The sequence below is a fragment of the Oncorhynchus clarkii genome, chromosome 19 (genome assembly GCF_045791955.1).
Source record: "Oncorhynchus clarkii lewisi isolate Uvic-CL-2024 chromosome 19, UVic_Ocla_1.0, whole genome shotgun sequence".
NCBI classification, from domain to species: domain Eukaryota; kingdom Metazoa; phylum Chordata; class Actinopteri; order Salmoniformes; family Salmonidae; genus Oncorhynchus; species Oncorhynchus clarkii.
Window position 1 is genome coordinate 54,076,158 of NC_092165.1, and position 21,963 is coordinate 54,098,120.

The 21,963-nt window shown below is 43.5% G+C and overlaps 1 protein-coding gene across 1 annotated transcript in view; it reads left to right on the plus strand.

The window, feature by feature from the left end:
• Positions 1 to 21,963, plus strand: part of LOC139375377 (oxidation resistance protein 1) — a 30,673-nt gene that overhangs the window by 4,532 nt on the left and 4,178 nt on the right. The window contains exons 4-15 of the mRNA XM_071117101.1: positions 589 to 668; positions 6,932 to 7,042; positions 7,635 to 7,808; positions 8,467 to 8,598; positions 11,987 to 12,171; positions 14,364 to 14,779; positions 14,949 to 15,111; positions 15,337 to 15,514; positions 16,403 to 16,519; positions 18,831 to 18,983; positions 19,325 to 19,420; positions 19,928 to 20,001. Coding sequence (XP_070973202.1) covers positions 589 to 668; positions 6,932 to 7,042; positions 7,635 to 7,808; positions 8,467 to 8,598; positions 11,987 to 12,171; positions 14,364 to 14,779; positions 14,949 to 15,111; positions 15,337 to 15,514; positions 16,403 to 16,519; positions 18,831 to 18,983; positions 19,325 to 19,420; positions 19,928 to 20,001 — 1,879 coding nt within the window. The remainder of the gene's footprint in view (positions 1 to 588; positions 669 to 6,931; positions 7,043 to 7,634; positions 7,809 to 8,466; positions 8,599 to 11,986; positions 12,172 to 14,363; positions 14,780 to 14,948; positions 15,112 to 15,336; positions 15,515 to 16,402; positions 16,520 to 18,830; positions 18,984 to 19,324; positions 19,421 to 19,927; positions 20,002 to 21,963) is intronic.

The window sequence follows — 21,963 nt, forward strand, 5'->3', positions numbered from 1 at the left end:
CATTTTCACCATAGACCGTGTTTATTTAGCTCAAATACTTATGACCTACTTGTTTTCCCTAAATCTGATTATGCAGTTTTGTAATAAGTCGCTCTCTTTCAATCAAGGAAACAATTATCCAAGAACTGCAAGATGCCTTCTGCCTCTTGTATTCTAGATTGTAGTATTTCTTTCGGATTATATTCAATACCGAGGGCACCCACACAGAACTTTGATATTCTTTTGGGGGATTTTACTTCTGGTCTTGCCTAGGTTGTAGCACAAGTGTACGCGCAATTTGTTAGCGCCAACACAGCTGCCTTGTTGCAGGCAGGCCTGACATTCAAGGAGAATCCTCAGTACCTTAATAAATCTCCAAAACATCCATAATGCCTCATGTAGGTATTGGAGAGCAGTGCCACATTTTGTAAAGATGAACGCCACACACAGGGCTAGATTTAAGAGGAGGGAGTTGTTTTGCATTAATTAAAATGATTTACAGGACCGCAAACAAGTAGATTTGGAGAAACAGCTGTTGGATTTCAGGAGCAGAAAGAATTGGTGGAAAGAGTCATCATCTATCGCTGTTTTTACATCTTGCCTTCGTAGAAGCTACATGGGTACCAGAGCGCGCCACAGCTAAATCCAGGGAAGAGGGTCAACCATCTGATGACAAAGCAGACTGTATGGTGAGTCACAATCTCATGTAGACCTACTCGTAGATCAATAATGATAACATATTTAAGACCTGCTTTACCCACACACTTGATAACCGATACATTGCATAATACTGTATATATGGTATTGAAAGATACTGATAATAAATGTTCAAAGGTCAGACAAGCTGTATTTCAGTGAAACAGTGTTCAGAGATTAGTCCCAGATCTTCCCCTATTTCAATGGGTATCCACCGGTATATTCAGAAGCTCTACAACAGTTATAATGGAAGGACAGTGTGTTCCAAGGTATGTGATGAAAATAAATGCTGGTAATTCTATTATATACAGATTTAGAAGCTTCTATTACTACAGCTTTTAAACGTTGTTATCAGATCATGTCTTTCGTAAAGCAGATATGGATATGTGGAACTACTGTCGTAACTTAAATCAAGGCAAAACCATGTATTCAATAACTTTTTTGGGGTGTCTAGAAAATCCCTTTCTAATGCACATCTGTCTAGAAAATATACATTGAAAAGATATACAGCATATTAAGAGACTTTTAAGGACCAGTGTTGCTCTGAATCTGGAATCATAGTGTGACAATGATGTTAGTGTTGATAACTGAATTCGGACGGAATATGTAAAGTAGACAGAATGTCTATGATCCACTTAGGCCCTTTGTATTCTTTGCAGTTAGGTACTTGGACTATAGACCTTTGTTTTACAGTTATGGAAATATGAATGAGTTCCATGTCTATCTGTCATGTAGGATGTGAGATGGATTCACTAAACCAGTGTTAAAATAATGCCGAACTTGTAGCCTGTATCACTATGGCTCGCCATCAGTTTAAATATGTTTTAACACTCACACGGAAGGCATATTTTCAACAGTATCGTTTGCAAGCATGTACACACACGCACACACATAGCTATGCTTGAATAATGACTGCATGCAGGGGCACAACTTTAGTTTTAGAAGTGGAGGGGACATAATCTGGCAGAGGGTCCTCCCTCGGAATGTTTTGGGGCATCCAATGCCAATTTCCTGCATTCCTACTAGGACTGTCCCCGACTGTCCATCAATTGGTTGAAATTTTAAAACCTGTATTTTTCCATAGGCCTATATAGACACACCCTATGTTTTATTTTTTAGCTTTTTTTTTTTTAGCTTTTATTTATACAGGTTTTTCTCATTGAGAACATCTCTTTTCCAAGAGAGACCTGTTCCAATAGCAGCATGGGGAACAACGTTTCAGACAAAACAACTTACATACACTAGCACAACATTAAACAAAACTATCAACACACATACAGTACAACAAAAACATTTTTACATAAAAAACACGAAAGTCTTGACTAAAAACAGCTGGCCTAAAAACAATTACACTCTTCTATGATATATACATCGATCAAGTGTTTAAACTCTACCAACGAAACTAGGTCATCAAATGTTATAATATTCAGGAGAGAATTCCTGGACCACGGAGCTAAGTAACTAAAACTATTTCTACCATCACCTGCTCTAATTTTTGGTACTGTTAGAAGCAAATGAGAATGGGACCGTAATTGTTATTTATTTACCGACCTGACTAAAAAAGAACAGAGATAAAATGGCATTTTACCCAATATGGCCTTATAAATCAGTGTATACCAGTGTTTAAGCCTAGGCAAGGTCAATGACGACCATCCAACAGCGTTTTTGATTTGTAATGAACCTGAGGGCTGCATGATACACTGAATCAAGTGCTCTCAGGGTCGTGGTTGAGGCCTGCATGTGTGTTTAATAAAGTCAACTAGGCTATAAGTACTGAACTTGTCTGATGCTTTATGCACGCACACAAATTATTTGAGGGAGCCAGAGATCAAGACCGCATAACCAGAAGAAACAAAAACCTGTTCCTGACCCGCCTTCTCCCGCTGCTGCTGACCTTGGCAGAGTTACTCTTCTGAAGTTACCGGTAATAGGCTATGCCAGCGGTGGGCAATCTTTTCCATTTGGAGTGCCTGAATATTGTACCATTTCTACCAATCTGCATACCAGTTATGAGTTTCATGTGCACATTTTCATGGAACAGTTTCATTTAATTTACAATAGTCTTTGTATCTCACAATCATTGTCTGTGGTTAATCTACATTCTATCTAAATGAAAATTAAAAGTTACTTTTATTGCCATTGCCAATTATCTAATACATAATAACCTACATAAAGCCAACACAAAGACATTGCAGCCTGCAAGTAGAAAATATCCTGATAAAAATAAATATCCTATAAATCACATTGTCTCCAACCATCTTGAAACATTGTATCAACTCTGTCACCCAAAAACTTATACCAGCAAACTTTAAACATTGTATAAAATATTCTGGGCCTTCAGTTTCCCACTCCAGTGAGCTCAGGAGAGAGACAGCTGCAGGTGCAATGGATGAGAAGTAATCAGGTATTTTATGACGTTTCCACTGGATCAGAGAATTACATTTTTCCCTTTCATGCCGAGTGGTTATCAAAAAGGAGAGAGCTGGAAATATTGTTCAAATAGTTTGAGAACTCATTCTCAATTGATTCTAAAAACAGACTTTGTTTACTTGCTGTTTGAGGTGAATAAAATTACTTTGGTGAGTTAAGACAATCAGAAATATTGTTAGACATCCCCAAAATGGGCACATTTATCGAACTACATTTGCGTGTAGGCCAGGTAGACTAGTCCTACTTCTATATGTGAAATCATGTGCGTGTCCTTATTCAACCTTGACAAAAGCATTTCAAACAAAGGACGATCAATAAATTGACAACTCATAAATGTGATGTGAGAAACAAGGGGTAGCATAGGTTGTGAGTTCTGTAAGACACATGTCCACTCTGACAATGAGAACAGTAAATGACTGGAATAATAACCTATTGAATGCATTAACAGAAATTACCATTTACCAAACAAACAATTGCAGATTAGAAATTATGTGAATTAAAGGATAATGTAGGCTACTACTGGTGATGTATGTAATGGGGAAGTGATAGACGTAGCAAGCAAGGAAGTTATGAAACAATGAATACTCACAAAATGGCAGGGGAGAGCGCATTCTGGAGAGAGACAGGCTTGTGCATCTGAGCCACAATTCCCATATTCTTGGACCGTGGCATCTCCATGGCCTCCACTAAGACAGGCGCAAATCACACAGGCGTCTCGTGTGCCGTGACATTTTTGTTTCTATTTGCGACTGCTCGACTAAGAAAATCTCATGTTTTCAATACAGACCCCTTTTGTCATACAGTAGGCTATTCCATATAAGGCACCCAGACTTTAGGAATTGCACAGTGTACCCTTAATCTAGTAATACATCAAATCTAGTGATACATAACTTGACACTTCTGCCATCTATTGTGATATTGTGGGAGGATAACCAACCTTCCAATTAATGAACATGCATTTCTTACCTGCTATAAATGCTAGGTTCTTCTGATAACAGTCTTCAGTATCAACATTTCCAAGCAAACAAAACCAGGGAGAATCTGTAGACATGCTGATCTTGTGAGCCAAACCAAGATCATAAAATAATGCAAATATGTCCCCTTTTGTGTTTTACACCTCCAGCGCAGGAATTACACTTCTGAGTGCATGTAATTCAGTTTCACTGGCATACAGGATGTTCAATGGATGGTCTGAAACTGCAGTAATTTATGTTTGAGATGATATGAACGTGACTGGGCATTCAGACATCTGTATCCATTCATCATCATCATCAATATTGTGTTGCGTACTTACTGTGCACCATGACAGTGTAGTCTGTAGATATGTTATTACCGTGTAAGTGTGAAAAGTAGGTAATTAGCTAGGGAAACGGACAGATCAATAATCAAATCAAATGTATTTATATAGCCCTTCTTACATCAGCTGATATATCAAAGTGCTGTACAGAAATGCAGCCTAAAACAGCAAGAAAGTTTGCAGCCATCCACTTCGTTATGTCTGAAACACAGGCTTCTAGCGAGGGAAATTTTGGGGCATAGGAGGGCCAAGCACATGAAGCAGCTCTTTCAGTAGTTTAGTTGGAATAGGGTCCAGTATGCAGCTTGAAGGTTTAGAGGCAATGATTATGTTCATCATTGTTCAAGAGATATAGTACTAACACACTTGAGTGTCTCCCTTGATCCTAGGTCCTGGCAGAGTTGTGCAGACTCAGGACAACTAAGCTTTGGAGGAATACGCAGATTTAAAGAGGAGTCTGTAATTTGCTTTCTAATGATCATGATCTTTTCCTCAAAGAAGTTCATGAATTTATTACTGCTGAAGTGAAAGCCATCTTCTCTTGGGGAATGCTAACATTACATTGCTATACTGACAACAAAAGAACTCAGTGCACTGTCAAAAAACGTCAGAATATCAGTCTTTCATTGTTTTGCCGCAAGTTTCATTGTTTGATTCAGATCTGATGTGATTGGAGAAAAACTAATACCTAAAGTTGGTGAGCTAGCTAGCTAGCTAACCTTAGCCAAGTTTTGGCAGGCTCTAATGGTACATCAACTGGCAAAAACTAGCCAAGTTCATTTTCTTCTATTCAAATGGGACAAAAAGGCAACAAAACATTTCTATACACACAACAGCTGTTAGATACTGCTATCTGACAGATAGGTAGAGGCGAGAGCTGAACTGTCCATGGTAGCTACCACCTAGTCCATTCTCTTCAGACAGAAGTTTAGTTGAGATGGGATGAATTAATTAGCTAACGTTACATGTCAGTTACACTACTAGCTCAGCACTGGGAATAAACACTTTTTTTCTGTTAAATGAAACAGAAGTTATCTTGCCAGCTACATCAGTCAAATAAAGATTAGCCAGTTTCTGCTCTGTTTGCTTTTACAACACGCAGACAGCATCTGCAGAAAGTAGCACCGTGCTGGTCAGAAGCTTTGCCTTTGTAGTGGCAAATTGGTTCAAATATGACACAACCAAGAACTTTGTGAAAATCAATATAGACTTTTAATACAACAGTATCATAAGCCGGAGCGGTCCGCGGAACACACACACTTTTTCAGAGCCCTCGCTCTGAGTTATACACCTACCATATAAGTCCCTCCCATATGCAAATTAAGTTACATCCCAATCCGTGCTTCCTGCTTGTTCAGCCCAATAACGCCCCCATCTGCTTTCCATTAGATCCTAATGGTGACAAGACCCTTGCTTTGACCCTTCACTCAGCTTAATGCGTTCTCCTGTTTGTGTGTTATCTAGGGTCAGCAGACTATGTGTCTCTTCTGTTTTTAGCATGCTCAGCTATACTAAAAATACTATACATTCCCCTTTCCTGTGGCCTGTGTTCATACCCTGTAATTAACTCCATGTGTCCCTTTTGGTGTCTTTCATCTCCTTTAGCTTTAGGGTGCCTAGCTGTTCTGGTCGCCTTCTCTTCATATGGTTGTCTAAGATCAAACAGACTTGTCTCCTGTGATGTGATTGATGTCTGTAATCCATCAATTGGTCCTTTGGCTGAACCCCCCGTCCTTAGATAACCTCTGATCTTTGTATGTCCAGCTGCCCTAGGTATTGCCCTCTCCCATGGCCCCACTCTGGCTTCCTGTCCTATACAATAGACAATGTACCTTACCAGAATGGCAAATGCATCCCTCTTTTATATAGGACAGTATATTTATCCATATATGTACCTAATTTCTCCCACACCTTCTCACAGCCTGTCTGCACGCTCTGGTGTGTCTGCGCGGTCCTAAATCTAGCTGGCTGTAACCGCCAAACAGCCTACCCGACCGCTCTGAGGCATCTGCATGGTCCTGAAGCACACCAAAGCCGTGTTTTTGTATCACGGTGCACTGATATAACTGCAATGATAAAAAATGCAATTTTAGAATGTGGTGGGGGTCATGTCCCCCCGTCCCCAGTGAAAGTTGCGCTCCCTGTCTGCATGGAGTCTGTCAAGCGTTAGGAACATAATTTAGGTCAATGGGCCCCATCTGTCAACAGCTGAGTTTTGGTTGTGTTGTGTGGGAGGCAGCGGATGGAGGATTCGCATGATATTATTGTGCTTCTTCAGTAATCTGTATTGATAGGTGTAGTAGTAAGTAGCCTTACACAAGCCTTGACTGTGTGAGCCGGAACACCTCATAGGGCAGCAGCCCTATCTCCTGTGTCTGTAGTCATATGTGTAGATCCAGCTAATAAGCGTTCAGAAAATAAGTAGGCCTCAATCTCAAATTAATTTAAAAGATTGGTATTATTTGGTCTGATTTTATTTTCATATTGGAGTACCTAATGTGGATTTCTGCACTATGTGTGTACTCACAGGCCCACCATGAAGACACTGTGTTCAGTGTCACCTCCCAGTACAGTAGCCTGGGAGATCAGACCAAGCTGAACAGGCATCTCTCCACCTCCTCCTCCCTCATCTCCCGGGAGGTAAGAAAAAGTCACCATGGTTCCCAACCTTATCAGATGCTACAAACATGCATACATACAGTTTATGACACTGGTATCTTCTGTCTTTGTATCAGCATTCTGAACATTCTCCTCACCATGAGATGTGACCGGTTATTTATGTCACATCTCACGGTGAGGAGACCTGACACACTAATTGCAGGCCTGCGGGTATGATCAGCTTCATATCATTTGAAGAGAAACGGACAAAATGTGTACATTGTTATCTTTTATCTCCATACGTGTGTTTTTTTGTCCAGTATAATGATCAAAAGTCAGCGTAGTGACATATGTTGCTGTTTTGTTTGTCCCTTCCACTATGGATTTGACATGCAAAGTGAGTGACAGAGCATAGCCTTCACCACATGGCATTCTGGGAAAACCTATTTGCATGGTTACCAATCAAGTGTCCATCCCTCCACTCCAGTAGGCAACAGATGAGACCGCAGATGTAAAGTTCAGTTAGAAAGAGGAAGTGGGAGGTCCTAGACTTGGCAGAGTATTATTATTAACAGCAGTGCTTGAGTTTGTGTTGTTCTGTGTTGTGATGTTTCTACGCTCTTCCATTTTGAAGCACCTCCGCGTTCCCAAGAGTAAAGGCTCTGGCCAAGGCTCATCTCCCGTGGCAACGCACCCTGACCCCGACCTCAGGCTGGAGCCAGAGTTGGACACTGACCCAGGGCTTTCTCCGGCCCCATCGCCCAGCCCTCACTCCCCGTCACCGGACACAGAGTATGACAAGTTACTGGTAAGGACAATGTGGATTAATTTATTCCACAATCCACACAGAAGAGGAAGTACATTTAACAATGTTTTTAAATGATTTAACCATGTTTTTCTGTGTCATGTCGGGCCTTTAATGGAGTGTGTTATTGCTTTTGGTGTGGTGAACCTGCCTGTTCTTGTTAAGAGAGGCTAAACTAGCTTAGCAGAGCTGAAATTGCTCAATAGAACAAGAGTCAATGCAGGACTGGAAAAACTTTTGGCTAATGGCAATGATTGATTGTTTCTTCAAATGCTGTTCTTTTGGAAGCTGCTTAGTTAGCTTTCAATGTAAAGCACTGTTTTAATGAGTGGATAATGCCTTCTTTAAACACTGCTGATTTTTATTTTATTTAACTAGGCAAGTCAGTTAAGAACAAATTCTTATTTTACAATGAGGGCCTGCCCCGGCCAAACCCTCCCCTAATAACCCTGGACGATGCTGGGCCAATTGTGCACCGCCCTATGAGACTCACGATCACGGCCGGTTGTGATACAGCCCGGGATCGAGCCAGGGTCTGTAGTGACGCCTCTAGTACTGAGATGCAATGCCTTAGACCGCTGCTCCACTAGACTTTAAAAAAGTGCATTTCCTCTGCTGTGTTTAAAAATTTAAAAAACAGTGCTTGCTTTGTTTCTCATAGGATGTGGAGGCAGTGCCAATGCCTGATGGACAGATCTGCCTACTGGCCCTCCCACCTGAGTGTTCCCTGGGGGAGGGGCCAGCGGCCATGCCGTACCTCAAGCTCTTCTGCCGCTACATCACTGACCGCAAGGTGGGTGGAGACGAGTCATTCTCGCTTACTCCTCTCTAACCTCTTCCTGACCTCTGTTTCACCACCCACTCACCTCTCTCACCACCCACTCACCTCTCTCACCACCCACTCACCTCTCTCACCACCCACTCACCTCTTTCACCACCCACTCACCTCTCTCACCTCCTGGCATTAACAACATAGATGGAAAGCTACTGAGGATGGTAGCTGACTATAGCCATTCCTAACTGTCTCATAGCTAACTGGCTCATAGCAAACCTTTGGGGGATTTTTTTGTGTGGAGCAGATACAATGCTACTGTATTTCTCTGTATTTCTCTGACTTTCCACATGCTTACAGAGAAGGGCACTCAATTTGATTTGATTTGATTTGAACTGCACTGGCACAAATGACTGATGATTGGCTGAAAGAAATTGGTAATAAGAAGATTGTTGGAGCTGTATTGTTAGACTTCATTGCAGCCTTTGATATTATTGACCATAATCTGTTATTAGAAAAACATATGTGCTATGCCTTTACATCCTCGACCATATTATGGGTTGAGAGCTATCTATCCAATAGAACAGAGGGTTTTATTGAATGGAAGCTTCTCTAATGGAAAACATGTAAAGTGTGGCATTTCACAAGGCCCTCTAATGATCTATCACTAGCATGTCACCTTAGACTATAAATTGTCAAGGTAAAGGCATATTGATTCAATTGTTGTGGAGATACTCAGCACTTTTAACACCACAGTTGACCAAACAAGTCCTGCAGGCTCTAGTTTGACCTAATCTTGACTATTGCCCATTGATATGGTCAAGTGCTGCAAAGAAGGACCTAGAAAAGCTGCAACTGGTCCAGAACAGAGCAGCACGTCTTGCCCTTCTATGTACAGAGGGCTGAGGTCCACAGTATGGCTCAAAGTAGAGGAGAGATTGATTTAGGATTGGGTGGTATCTAGATGGTGTCCAGATTTTCCTACCATCATATTGTTTCTGTACCATACCTGGATTTACTTTCTACTATTCGTAGAAATATAACTTCACAGAGCTTCATTGTAAAGTGTCTAAACACTGTTTCCCATGCTTGTTCATTGAACCACAAACAATTAATTAACATGCACCTTTGGAACAGTCATTAAGACACTAACAGCTTACAGATGGTAGGCAATTAAGGTCACAGTTATGAAAACTTAGGACACTAAAGAGGCCTTTCTACTGACTCTGAAAAACACCAAAAGAAAGATGCCCAGGGTCCCTGCTCATCTACGTGAATGTGCCTTTGGTATGCTGCAAGGAGGCATGAGGACTGCAGATATGGCCAGGGCAATAAATTGCAATGTCCGTACTGTGAGACGCCTAAGACAGAACGGACAGCTGATCATCCTCGCAGTGGCAGACCACATGCAACAACACCTGCATAGGATCAGTACATCTGAACATCACACCTGCGGGACAGGTAGAGGATGGCAACAACAACTGCCCAAGTTACACCAGGAACGCACAATCCCTCCATCAGTGCTCAGACTGTCCGCAAAATGCTGAGAGAGGCTGGACTGAGGGCTTGTAGACCAGGTCCTCACCAGACATCACTGGCAACAACATCGCCTATGGGCCAAACCCGCCGTCGCTGTGCCAGACAGGACTGGCAAAAAGTACTCTTCACTGACGAGTCGCGGTTTTGTCTCACCAGGGGTGATGGTCGGATTCGCGTTTATCGTCCAAAAGAATGAGCGTTACACCAAGGCCTATACTCTGGAGCGGGATCGATTTGGAGGTGGAGGGTCCGTCATGGACTGGGGCAGTGTGTCACAGCATCATCGGACTGAGCTTGTTGTCATTGCAGGCAATCTCAAAGCTTGCGTTACAGGGAAGACATCCTCCTCCCTCATGTGGTACCCTTCGTGCAGGCTCATCCTGACATGACCCTCCAGCATGACAATGCCACCAGCCATACTGCTCGTTCTGTGCATGATATTTCCTGCAAGACAGGAATGTCAGTGTTCTGCCATGGCCAGCGACGAGCCCGGATCTCAATTCCATTGCCCAATTCTGGGACCTATTGGATCGGAGGGTGAGGACTAGGGCCATTCCCCCAGAAATGTCCGGGAACTTGCAGGTGCCTTGGTGGAAGAGTGGGGTAACATCTCACAGCAAGAACTGGCAAATCTGGTGCAGTCCATGAGGAGGAGATGCACTGCAGTACTTAATGCAGCTGGTGGCTACACCAGCTACTAACTGTTACTTTTGATTTTGACCCCCTCCTTTGTTCAGGGACACATTATAAAATTTCTGTTAATCACATGTCAGTGGAACTTGTTCACTTTATGCCTGTTGAATCTTGTTATGTTCATACAAATATTTACACATGTTAAGTTTGCTGAAAATAAACGCAGTTAACAGTGAGAGGACGTTTCTTTTTTTGCTGAGTTTATAAGCAGTGGCGTTAGCAAGCACGGTATTATATAGAGCCATGATCACATGGAACTCCCTTCCATCTCAAATTAGTCAAGCAAACAGCATGATCACTAATACAACACCTCACAGCACAGCGCCTCTCCCCTATCTATCTGACCTAAATAACTCATAGGCATATGTACACTGAGTGTACAAATCATTAAGAACACTCTTTCCAATGACATAAACTGACCAGGTGAAAGCTATGATCCCTTATTGATGTCACTTGATAAATCCACTTCAATCAGTGTAGATGAAGTGGAGGAGACAGGTTAATTAAGGATTTTTAAGCCTTGAGACAGTTGTCATTCAGAGGGTGAATGGCAAGACAAACAAATGTAAGAGCCTTTGAACGGGGTATGGTAGTAGGTGCCAGGTGCACCGGTGTGTCAAGAACTGCAACGCTGCTGTTTTTTTCACGCTCAACAGTTTCCAGTGTGTATCAAAAATTGTCCGTCACCCAAAGGACATCATGTCAACTTGACACAACTGTAGGAAGCATTGAAGTCCACATTGGCCAGTATCCCTGTGGAACGCTTTCGACACCTTGTAGAGTCCATGCCCCGACGAACTGAGGCTGTTCTGAGGGAAAAATGGGGAGGTGTAACTCAATATTAGGAAAGTGTTCCTAATGTTTTGTACACGGTTTATATGTACTAATGTATGTATGCATGCAACTGTCCGTACAACTTATTTTGGTTCTATTGTTCTTATTTAAAATGTGTGTAGTTCAGTCCTTGAACTGTTCTTGTCTATTGATGTTCTGTATTATGTTGTGTGTCGTGTGTCGTGTGGACCTCAGGAAGAGTAGCTCCTGCTTCAGAAACGGCTAATGGGGATCCTAATAACATACCTGCTCACCTCTCTCACCTCCCACTCATCTCTCATCTATCACCTTTCTTTCTACACATGCTCACCTGTCTCTCACCCGTCTCTCTCTCTCTCACCAGGGTGTGGTTTCTGGTATCTTGCTGGTGACGTCCAATAAGATGTTCTTTGACCCTTGTAAGACCCACCCGTTGGTGATAGAGCACGGCTGTGAGGAGTACCTGCTGTCCTGCTCAGTGGACAGCCTGGCCTCGGTCTCCTTCTACTCTGACATCTCCCACGTGCACTTCAACTCCTCCACACACAGGTCAGCGCTAAATGGCTATGTGCACGTTCAAGGCACACACCGATTTGGTGTAGCGCTGCACAGATCAACATATCTTCACAATGCCTTGGAAGGCGTTTAACTTATGAGGTCACTATTATGATCCTATATTCTGCGCAGACCTGTGTTAAATTGGTGTATCTCGAATATGCACTCTGACTTGTGTAGTGTGGGTCTCTGACATTTTTAGTTTGTTACAAACAAGCAATGTAGAGAATCATTGTACCATCTTAACCGCTGTGAAATATATTTTCAGTAACCCAAAATATTGTATTTTCAGCTGTTTAAAGCTGGTGTACAAAACCGAAAGGGAAAGACACAAAAACTAAACTTAAGAACAGGAAGCATAGCTTGCATAGAAGTAGCTCAGATAGAACAGATCTACCACTTCTTTGACTTTCTTTCAATGAGAATGACAAATCTATAACTCACATTTCTATGTGAATTTGGTCAGGTCTCCCAAAAAGTTAACATATTGCAGCTTTAAATACTGTATCATCTCTAATATCTAGCAGTGGAAATGGGGTATATGATACGATAGGATATACTTTATTGTCCATTTACATGGAAATTCATTTTGTGAAGGCAACATACAGATAGATACACAAGAAAATAATACACTATAATGCATTGAAAATGGGAAACACTGGAAAGATAATAATAATGCACACATCATTATTCAGTTTATGTGGTCTACTGTCCACCCACTGTTCAGCATCCTACAGCGGCCCCAGGGCCCACTGTTCAGCATCCTACAGCTGTCCTATGGCCCACTGTTCAGCATCCTACATCTGTCCTATGGCCCACTGTTCAGAATCCTACATCTGTCCCATGGCCCACTGTTCAGCATCCTACAGCTGTCCTATGGCCCGCTGTCCCATGGCCCACTGTTCAGCATCCTACAGCTGTCCTATGGCCCGCTGTCCTATGGCCCACTGTTCAGCATCCTACAGCGGCCCCAGGGCCCACTGTTCAGCATCCTACAGCTGTCCTATGGCCCACTGTTCAGCATCCTACAGCTGTCCTATGGCCCACTGTTCAGCATCCTACAGCTGTCCTATGGCCCACTGTTCAGCATCCTACAGCTGTCCTATGGCCCACTGTTCAGCATCCTACAGCTGTCCTATGGCCCACTGTTCAGCATCCTACAGCTGTCCTATAGCCCACTGTTCAGCATCCTACAGCTGTCCTATGGCCCACTGTTCAGCATCCTACAGCTGTCCTATGGCCCACTGTTCAGCATCCTACAGCTGTCCTATGGCCCACTGTTCAGCATCCTACAGCTGTCCTGTGGCCCACTGTTCAGCATCCTACAGCTGTCCTATGGCCCACTGTTCAGCATCCTACAGCTGTCCTATGGCCCACTGTTCAGCATCCTACATAGGTCCTATGGCCCACTGTTCAGCATCCTACATATGTCCTATGGCCCACTGTTCAGCATCCTACAGCTGTCCTATGGCCCACTGTTCAGCATCCTACAGCTGTCCTGTGGCCCACTGTTCAGCATCCTACATATGTCCTATGGCCCACTGTTCATCATCATATATCTGTCCCATGGCCCACTGTTCAGCATCCTACAGCTGTCCTATGGCCCGCTGTCCTATGGCCCACTGTTCAGCATCCTACAGCTGTCCTATGGCCCACTGTTCAGCATCCTACAGCTGTCCTATGGTACACTGTTCAGCATCCTACAGCTGTCCTATGGCACACTGTTCAGCATCCTACAGCTGTCCTATGGCCCACTGTTCAGCATCCTACAGCTGTACCACTGTTCAGCAGCATGATGGCCATCGGAATGGAACTTGCTCCTGCTCCTATTCTTGCTGAACAGTGGGACCTTGTATCTCCTTCCAGAGGGCAGCAGTTCAAAACATTTGGCAAGATTGTGTGTAGGGTCCTTTATGATGCACTTGGCCTTGTCCCTCTCCTGTCTATCATAGCCAATGAAATTGGCCCTTGGACATCTATGGTGTCAAGGAATGTTTGCTGGGTCAGATATTGCAGAACATGCAACATACACTGAGTATACTAAACATTAGGAACACCTTCCTAATATTGAGTTGCACACCCACCATTCATTTTGTCTTGCCCATTCACCCTCTGAATGAAACACATACACAGTCCATGTCTCAATTGTCTCGAGGCTTAAAAATGATTATTTAACCTGTTACTAGGTGGAATGGAACTAAAAACATACAGAAAACTGGCTCCAAATCTGTCAAGATGCTCGAGCAGGGTGGGAGGCGAAGCAGCAGTAGCCCTCCCCACCACAAGGGGGAGACTGTCCCAGCACCGGTGTCTGCTGCTACATCAGAGCTGAGGTCTGCCCTGGCTCTGAGCCTGGTCCAGGGGTTCTCTGAGGAGGAGAGGAGCAGTGACATGGCTGAGTGGCAGCTGGAGGGGAAGGGTAGTCCGCTGGAAGAGCTGGCTGTGCAGTCATCCAGGACTGTGGGAGGAACTGTGTTGAGCAGTGCTGCCACCTTCTGTTGTGGTGGACAAGAGGCAGCAGGGACAGGGAATAAAGTGAGGATGGAGCTGGTGGACAGAGAGGGTACAAAGAAGCAGCAGTCTGTGTGGAATCAGACACCAGGTAAGGAAAGGAATCAAGTCAATAGGTTATTATCATGGTTTTATCCCAAGGAATACTGTTTAGTTAATTTTTCTCCATCCTTCCCCCTCTCTTTCCACCTTTCTCTCGTTCTCTCTCTCGCTTTCTCGCTCCCTCTCTCTCCCTCATTCTCCCCCTCCCTCTTCTCCAGGCCCCTCTAGACTGTCTTCAGGGACTTCTGGAGGTCTGGTGTTTGTCAGGCTGCGACTCCAGCAATCCACTGGGAAGAAGAAAGGTGTGGCTGCAGGCTTGCTGCTGGGGACAAACAAAACCTTACCCCGGAGGGACTCCTGGTTCGCCTTCTCCCAGGAGAGGTAACCGTCTGCAGTCTGGAGCCACAGAAACAGACTGTTTTAGTTTAACATTAACATTCCGTTTAGATTCTGTGAACATTAACACCTCACAATGACAATGTCTAACATTAACATCAAGTTTAACATGTCTCCTGTAGCGATTTGAATTGCTGTTGAATGCTGAGGAATGTAGGCTTCAAGTTTTTTTTAGTTAATCAAAGGTCTGTCGTGTCTTGTCGTCTGTAGCTCCGATGAGCTGTATGCCTACATGAACCACTGGAGGCCTGGCCTGTGCATGCTGGAGGGAGGGTCGGAGGAGGGCGATGAGGAGGAGTTTGTACTGGTTGAAGACAGAGAAGAGGAGGAGAAGGAAGAAGAACAGGAGGTGTCCAAGAACCATGGGCGGACTGGGGAGGACTGGGAGGTAAGTCTGGATTTTACTGGGGAGGACTGGGAGGTAAGTCTGGATTTTACTGGGGAGGACTGGGAGGTAAGTCTGGATTTTAGACTGAGGAGGACTGGGAGGTAAGTCTGGATTTTAGACTGAGGAGGACTGGGAGGTAAGTCTGGATTTTACTGGGGAGGACTGGGAGGTAAGTCTGGATTTTAGACTGGGAGGTAAGTCTGGATTTTAGACTGAGGAGGACTGGGAGGTAAATCTGTATTTTACTGGAGAAGGCTGTGAGGTAAGTCTGTATTTTAGACTGTGGAGGACTGGGTGTTAAATCTGTATTTTACTGGAAAGAACTGGGAGGTAAGTCTGCATTTTACTGGGGAGGACTGGGAGGTAAATCTGTATTTTACTTGGGAGGATTGGGAAGTAAGTCTGTATTTTACTTGGGAGGATTGGGAAGTAAGTCTGTATTTTACTGGGGAGGACTGGGAGGTAAGTCTGGATTTTAGACTGAGGAGGACTGGGAGGTAAGTCTGGATTTAGAGTGGGAAGAACTGGGAGGTAAGTCGGGATTTCACTGGGGAGGACTGGGAGGTAAGTCGGGATTTTAGACTGCGGAGGAATGGGAGGTAAGTGTATTTTACTGGGGCTGCATTTTAGAGTTGAGGAGAGTCATAAAGAAAGGCTGGAGTGCCTGATGTGGACATACAGGTAAACAGCAATACATTGCTTTTGACTATAGCGTTAAGTAAAGACCCCTTGTGCACACCATGGCCTGGGGAAGTTTGGGCAATTGTTTAAAAGTTTGAGAAGTGTTTAGGTGGGGTCAGGGGTTATTGTTTGACATGGGTGTGTCAAGTTTTCGCGACAATGGGATTTTAATGGGTTTATAACTAGGTTGCATGTCTTGTGTTGCAGCTGGTGACAGTGGAGGATGGTAGAGGGAGACTCCCCCTGGACATGGACAAAGATCCAGAGGGACTGTGTGAGATCGTAGCCCAGAGTCGCATCTTAGACGCATCGCTTGTCAGAGAGGTGAGTGTGAGCACATATTCATAGACAGAACTTCACAAAACACACGCTCTGTCTCATCTAGTCACACACACATTCACAATGGAAGATCATTCACAGATCTCATCCATTCTTGGATAAGAAGGAGAGACAATTACTTAATTAATCCCAAATGGGAAATTAATGTCGCTAGCCAGCGCCACACATATAGAAGAAATTACACACGTTACTCTTGTTGCCTCTACTTCCACAAATGCGTTGACTGGTCTGGGTTTAAAGTTAAATCCAGAGGCTGAGACCTCACTACTTCTGCCTCAGGCTCCCTTGAGCAGCCCTGGCCTTCAGTCAAACACAGTGCAATTAATTTACTGAACCTTCGTACTGAGTAGAGTACTGAAAATATGCAAAACCTCTACTGTGGCCATGTTTCACGATGGAGGGTCAAGTAGGAAGGGATCAGGTATGAAGATCCAATATAGCCATTTTTATCTCTATCATATTATTTCTGGGTAACAATTAAGTACCTTACTGTGATTATTTTTTATTAAAATGGTCAAAAATATAGCTTCTTAGCAATTTTTAAGCAAGAATTTTGCTAGGAGTGGTCTGAGTGGGGAGGGGCAAACTGAAAATGAACTGTTATTGACAGAGGGGTTTGAAACTCTATTTTATTATTGTGTCTTTTAACAATGTTCCCTATTATTTTTTGAGGCACCGAGAAAATTGTAGGTCTTGTGAGCGGAAACTTGACCATTGTGAGAATTATATGCAACTTCCGGCGCGCTTTTACGGTGAACACCGTTTTAGACATTATTGTGGCTGTTTGAGCATATTGTTGGCCTATAAATTACAGTCACCTATTTGAAACCACTTTACAAAATAATAATTATTACCATACAGAGAATAAAACAATGTAGGCTACCCCTCTGCATATTGGCTTATTTGCTTATTCAAGCCTGTCTCAAAATACAAGACATGAGCTTTTTACCGGACTGTCCTTTTAAAGACAGCTTGAAATGTAGTGTACACATTTTGTGCTCTTGTAGGATGCAGTAACTCCCCATTGCTGACCTATACTTATCTATAACTGGGGTTATAACTCGCTAACGAGCAAAGAATATCCACGAATATCCACTGATATGCACTCTGATCTGAACTGATCTGAAAAGCTCAATCACTCGCAGGTGATTGAAAGACTGCTTGTGGTCTACTCCAGCCAATAGAAATCTACTCCTTTGCACTCTGGCTCTGCCTACAACAAAATGACAGACTCAATCTTTCAAAGTTAGATTTAGTTTGGTTTGTTGCATTGAAAAGGGGCTGATATAATGTTGATTCGATCACAGAAAAAACAATGATCTATATAGCACAAACCTCATGGGGCAAACTCTGTGAATTTGAATCTCTTGCGTCTCAGCGCGGCCTGGCATTTCTTCTGCGTGGCAGTCCTGGAATAGATATGCTGCCACACACGAGTGCAGCGTAGAGGGAACATTATTTATTATTTAATTTACCGCCTGGTGCACCAGGCAGGCCGAAATTCCGTCCCACCACAATAGGCTGCAATTAGCCATTTCAAGCGGTCTTTTCAAACAGCTCTTACATTTAAAAGAGCATAATCATAATTTTCACAATTTCACATTATTATTCCAAACTCGGTGTGGAAATATACACCGAGGGTACAGAACATTAGGAACACCTGCTCTTTCTTCAATCAGTGTAGATGAAGGGAAGGAGACAGGTTGAAGAATGATTGTTAAGCCTTGAGACAATTGAGACATGGATTGTGTATGTGTGCCATTCAGAGGGTGAAGTCCATATTGACCAGTATCCCTGTGGAATGCTTTCGTCACCTTGTAGAGTTCAGGCCGCTCTCGGGGGTGCTACTCAATAGTAGGAAGGTGTTCCTAATGTTTTGTACACTCAGTGTAAATAAAACACAGGAAAATCACGTTTTTTTTAACTTCACCTTGCCCAGCGTCGTCCAGGTTAGGGTCTGGCCGGAGTAGGCCGTCATTGTAAATAAGAATTTGTTCTTAACCGACTTCCCTAGTTAAATAAAGGTTAAATAAAAAAATGAATTAAGCAGAGCAGTGCTGTGATCACTTTGAACCAATACATTATCTAATGAGCCCTGCAGGTCAGCTCTGCAAGTGGCTTATGGTTTCCAGTCCCATTCACTTAGATACCAACTATCTCCCTCTCTCCCTTTCACTTTCTTTTCCACTAATTTTAAACTTGTAATAAGTGTATATTCTCCTATCTTTTTGCCCCTTCCGTCTCTCTCACTCACCCGCCACTCTTTCTCCTTCTCCATCCGTCCATCTTTCTCCAGCTCTCAGTGGAACTGCCACCCAGGACAGTGGGCCACACGTGGCAGCTGGCTTACAGCACGTCTCGTCACGGCTCCAGCCTCAAGTCCCTCTACCGGAGGCTGAAAGGCAGCGACTCGCCTATACTCATGGTCATCAAGGACTCACTTAATCAGGTGTCCTTTTTATGTACTCGTATTTGTTATTTTCACGTTACAAACGACACCCCTAATGTTCCACGCACCATATTTCGAATATCTATCTGACTTAGGTGTTAGAGATTACACAGAATGTGTGCCATAGACTACCTGCTTTGCATTTCATTTGCACTATTAACTTGGACACCCACAGGTCAAGACTACTGTGGGGTTAGTTTGAATAACATACCGATTTTCCAGGAGCCACAGACAGAGTTCGTTGTGGTCACCTATGAAGTTCTCCATTTTATGAAGTCTGTCTTGTTTGGTTACCAAAGAGTTGTATTTTGGTTAATGGTAGGTTTGTTTCTCTGCCCCAGGTGTTTGGGAGCTTCCTCTCTCACCCTCTGAGGCCAAGCGAGACCTTCTACGGCACAGGAGAGACATTCCTCTTCATGCTGCTTCCTCGCTTCAAGGTCAGCCAAGACACACACACATACACACACACAATATGGCTCACACACACACACACACACACACACCTTATGACACACACACACTATGACGCACTATGACACACTATGACACACACACACTATGACGCATACAATGCCATACAATTCTCTCCCACATGTTCTAATCTGAAATGGTGCAGAATTGTTATTTTGCCAAACTAACTGAAAAGACAATACTGCTCGTTGTAAATCTTGCTGACATAATATTGCAGGAGTTTCCATAGCAACCAAATTACTATTCACATCAAGGTCTCTACCAACGTCACATAATCGATTCGTGCGTGAATGTGGATTAAGAAAAAGGTCCCTTTCTGCATTTTTATGCACAAACAACGTGTAGGAACTCATTGCTATCAATAGTGTACTGTATATGCATAGCATTACAGAAAGGCAAGGTCATTCATAAGCACAGAGGGGTACTCCTGTGTTGGTATCCTATACTGACTCTGTCCTTGTCACGTCCCACAGTGTTTCAAGTGGACTGGAGAAAACTCCTTCTTCATAAAGGGAGACCTGGACTCTTTTGCTATCGGAGGAGGAAGGTGGGGTCACTCAGAGTCATACCAATATGTCTTAGGTTATGGTTTTCTTGATGCTGATGTTGTTTCTGTTTGCTTGACACTTACTGCATGTTGATGCTACAGCTACACTACATGACCAAAAGTATGTGGACACCTGCTCGTCAAAAATATGGAGTTGGTCCTTTGCTGCAATAACAGCCTCCACTCTTCTGGGAAGGCAATCCCACTAGATGTTGGAACATTGCTGCAGGGACTTGCTTCCATTCAGCCAGAAAAGCATTAGTGAGGTCTGGCACTGATGTTGGGCAATTAGGCCTGGCTTGCAGTCGGTGTTCCAATTCACCCCAAAGGTGTTCGATGGGGTTGAGGTCAGGGCTCTGTGCAGGCCAGTCAAGTTCTTCCACACTGATCTCAACAAACCATTTCTGTATGAACCTCGCGTTGTGCATGGGGGCATTTCCATGCTGAAACAGGAAAGGGCCTTCCCAAACTGTTGCCACAAAGTTGAAAGCACAAAATCATCTAGAATGTCATTGTATGCTGTAGCTTTAAGTATTCCCTTCACTGGAACTAAGGGGCTTAGCCTAAAACCATGAAAAACAGCCCCAGAACATTATTCCTCCTCCACCAAACTTTACAGATGGCACTATGCATTGGGGCAACTAGCTTTCTACTGGCATCCGCCAAACCCAGATTTGTCCATCGGACTGCCAGATGGTGAAGCGTGATTCATCACTCCACTGCTCCAGAGTCCAATGGTGGCGAGCTTGACACCACTCCAGCCGACGTTTGGCGTTGCGCATGGTGATCTTACGCATTGATCACACCGACAGTGTTTTTGTGCAAAAGGGTATGCAGCATCATCTGGATATGTGTGCAACAAAAGTTCAACATTCACCTTCTGCTACCATTTCTGTCAAGCCATCTACGCATACAGTTTGATGCATACATTTTACATACACTTAAGCCAAATACATTTAAACTCAGTTTTCACAATTCCTGACATTTAATCCGCGTAAAAATTCCCTGTCTTGGGTCAGTTGGGATCACCACTTTATTTTAAGAATGTGAAATGTCAGAGTAATAGTAGAGAGAATTATTTATTTAAGCTTTTATTTCTTTCATCACATTCCCAGTGGGTCAGAAGTTTACATACACTCAATTAGTATTTGGTAGCATTGCCTTAAACAATTTAAACTTGGGTCAAACGTTTCGGGTAGCCTTCCACAAGCTTCCCACAATAAGTTGGGTGAATTTTGGCCCATTCCTCCTGACAGAGCTGGTGTAACTGAGTCAGGTTTGTAGGCCTCCTTCCTCGCACACGCTTTTTCAGTTCTGTCCACAAATGTTCTATAGGATTGAGTTCAGGGCTTTGTGATGGCCACTCCAATAACTTGACTTTGTTGTCCTTAAGCCATTTTGCCATAACGTTGGAAGTATGCTTGGGGTCATTGTCCATTTGGAAGACCCAATTGCGTTAAAGCTTTAACTTCCTGACTGATGTCTTGAGATGTTGCTTCAATATATCCACATAATTTTCCATCCTCATGATGCCATCTATTTTGTGAAGTGCATCAGTTCCTCCTGCAGCAAAGCACCCTGACAGCATGAGGCTGCCACCCCCATGCTTCACAGTTGGGACGGTGTTCTTCGACTCCCCCTTTTTCCTCCAAACATAAGGATGGTCATTATGGCCAAACAGTTTCATCAGACCAGAGGTCATTTCTCCAAAAAGTACGAGCTTTGTCCCCATGTGCAGTTGCAAACCAGTGGCTTCTTCCTTGCTGAGCTGCCTTTCAGGTTATATCGATTGTGGATATAGATACTTTGGTACCTGTTTCCTCCAGCATCTTCACAAGGTCCTTTGCTGTTGTTCTGGGATTGATTTGCACTTTTCGCACCAAAGTACGTTCATCTCTAGGAGACAGAATGCGTCTCCTTTCTGAGCGGTATGACGGTTGCATGGTCCCATGGTGTTTATTC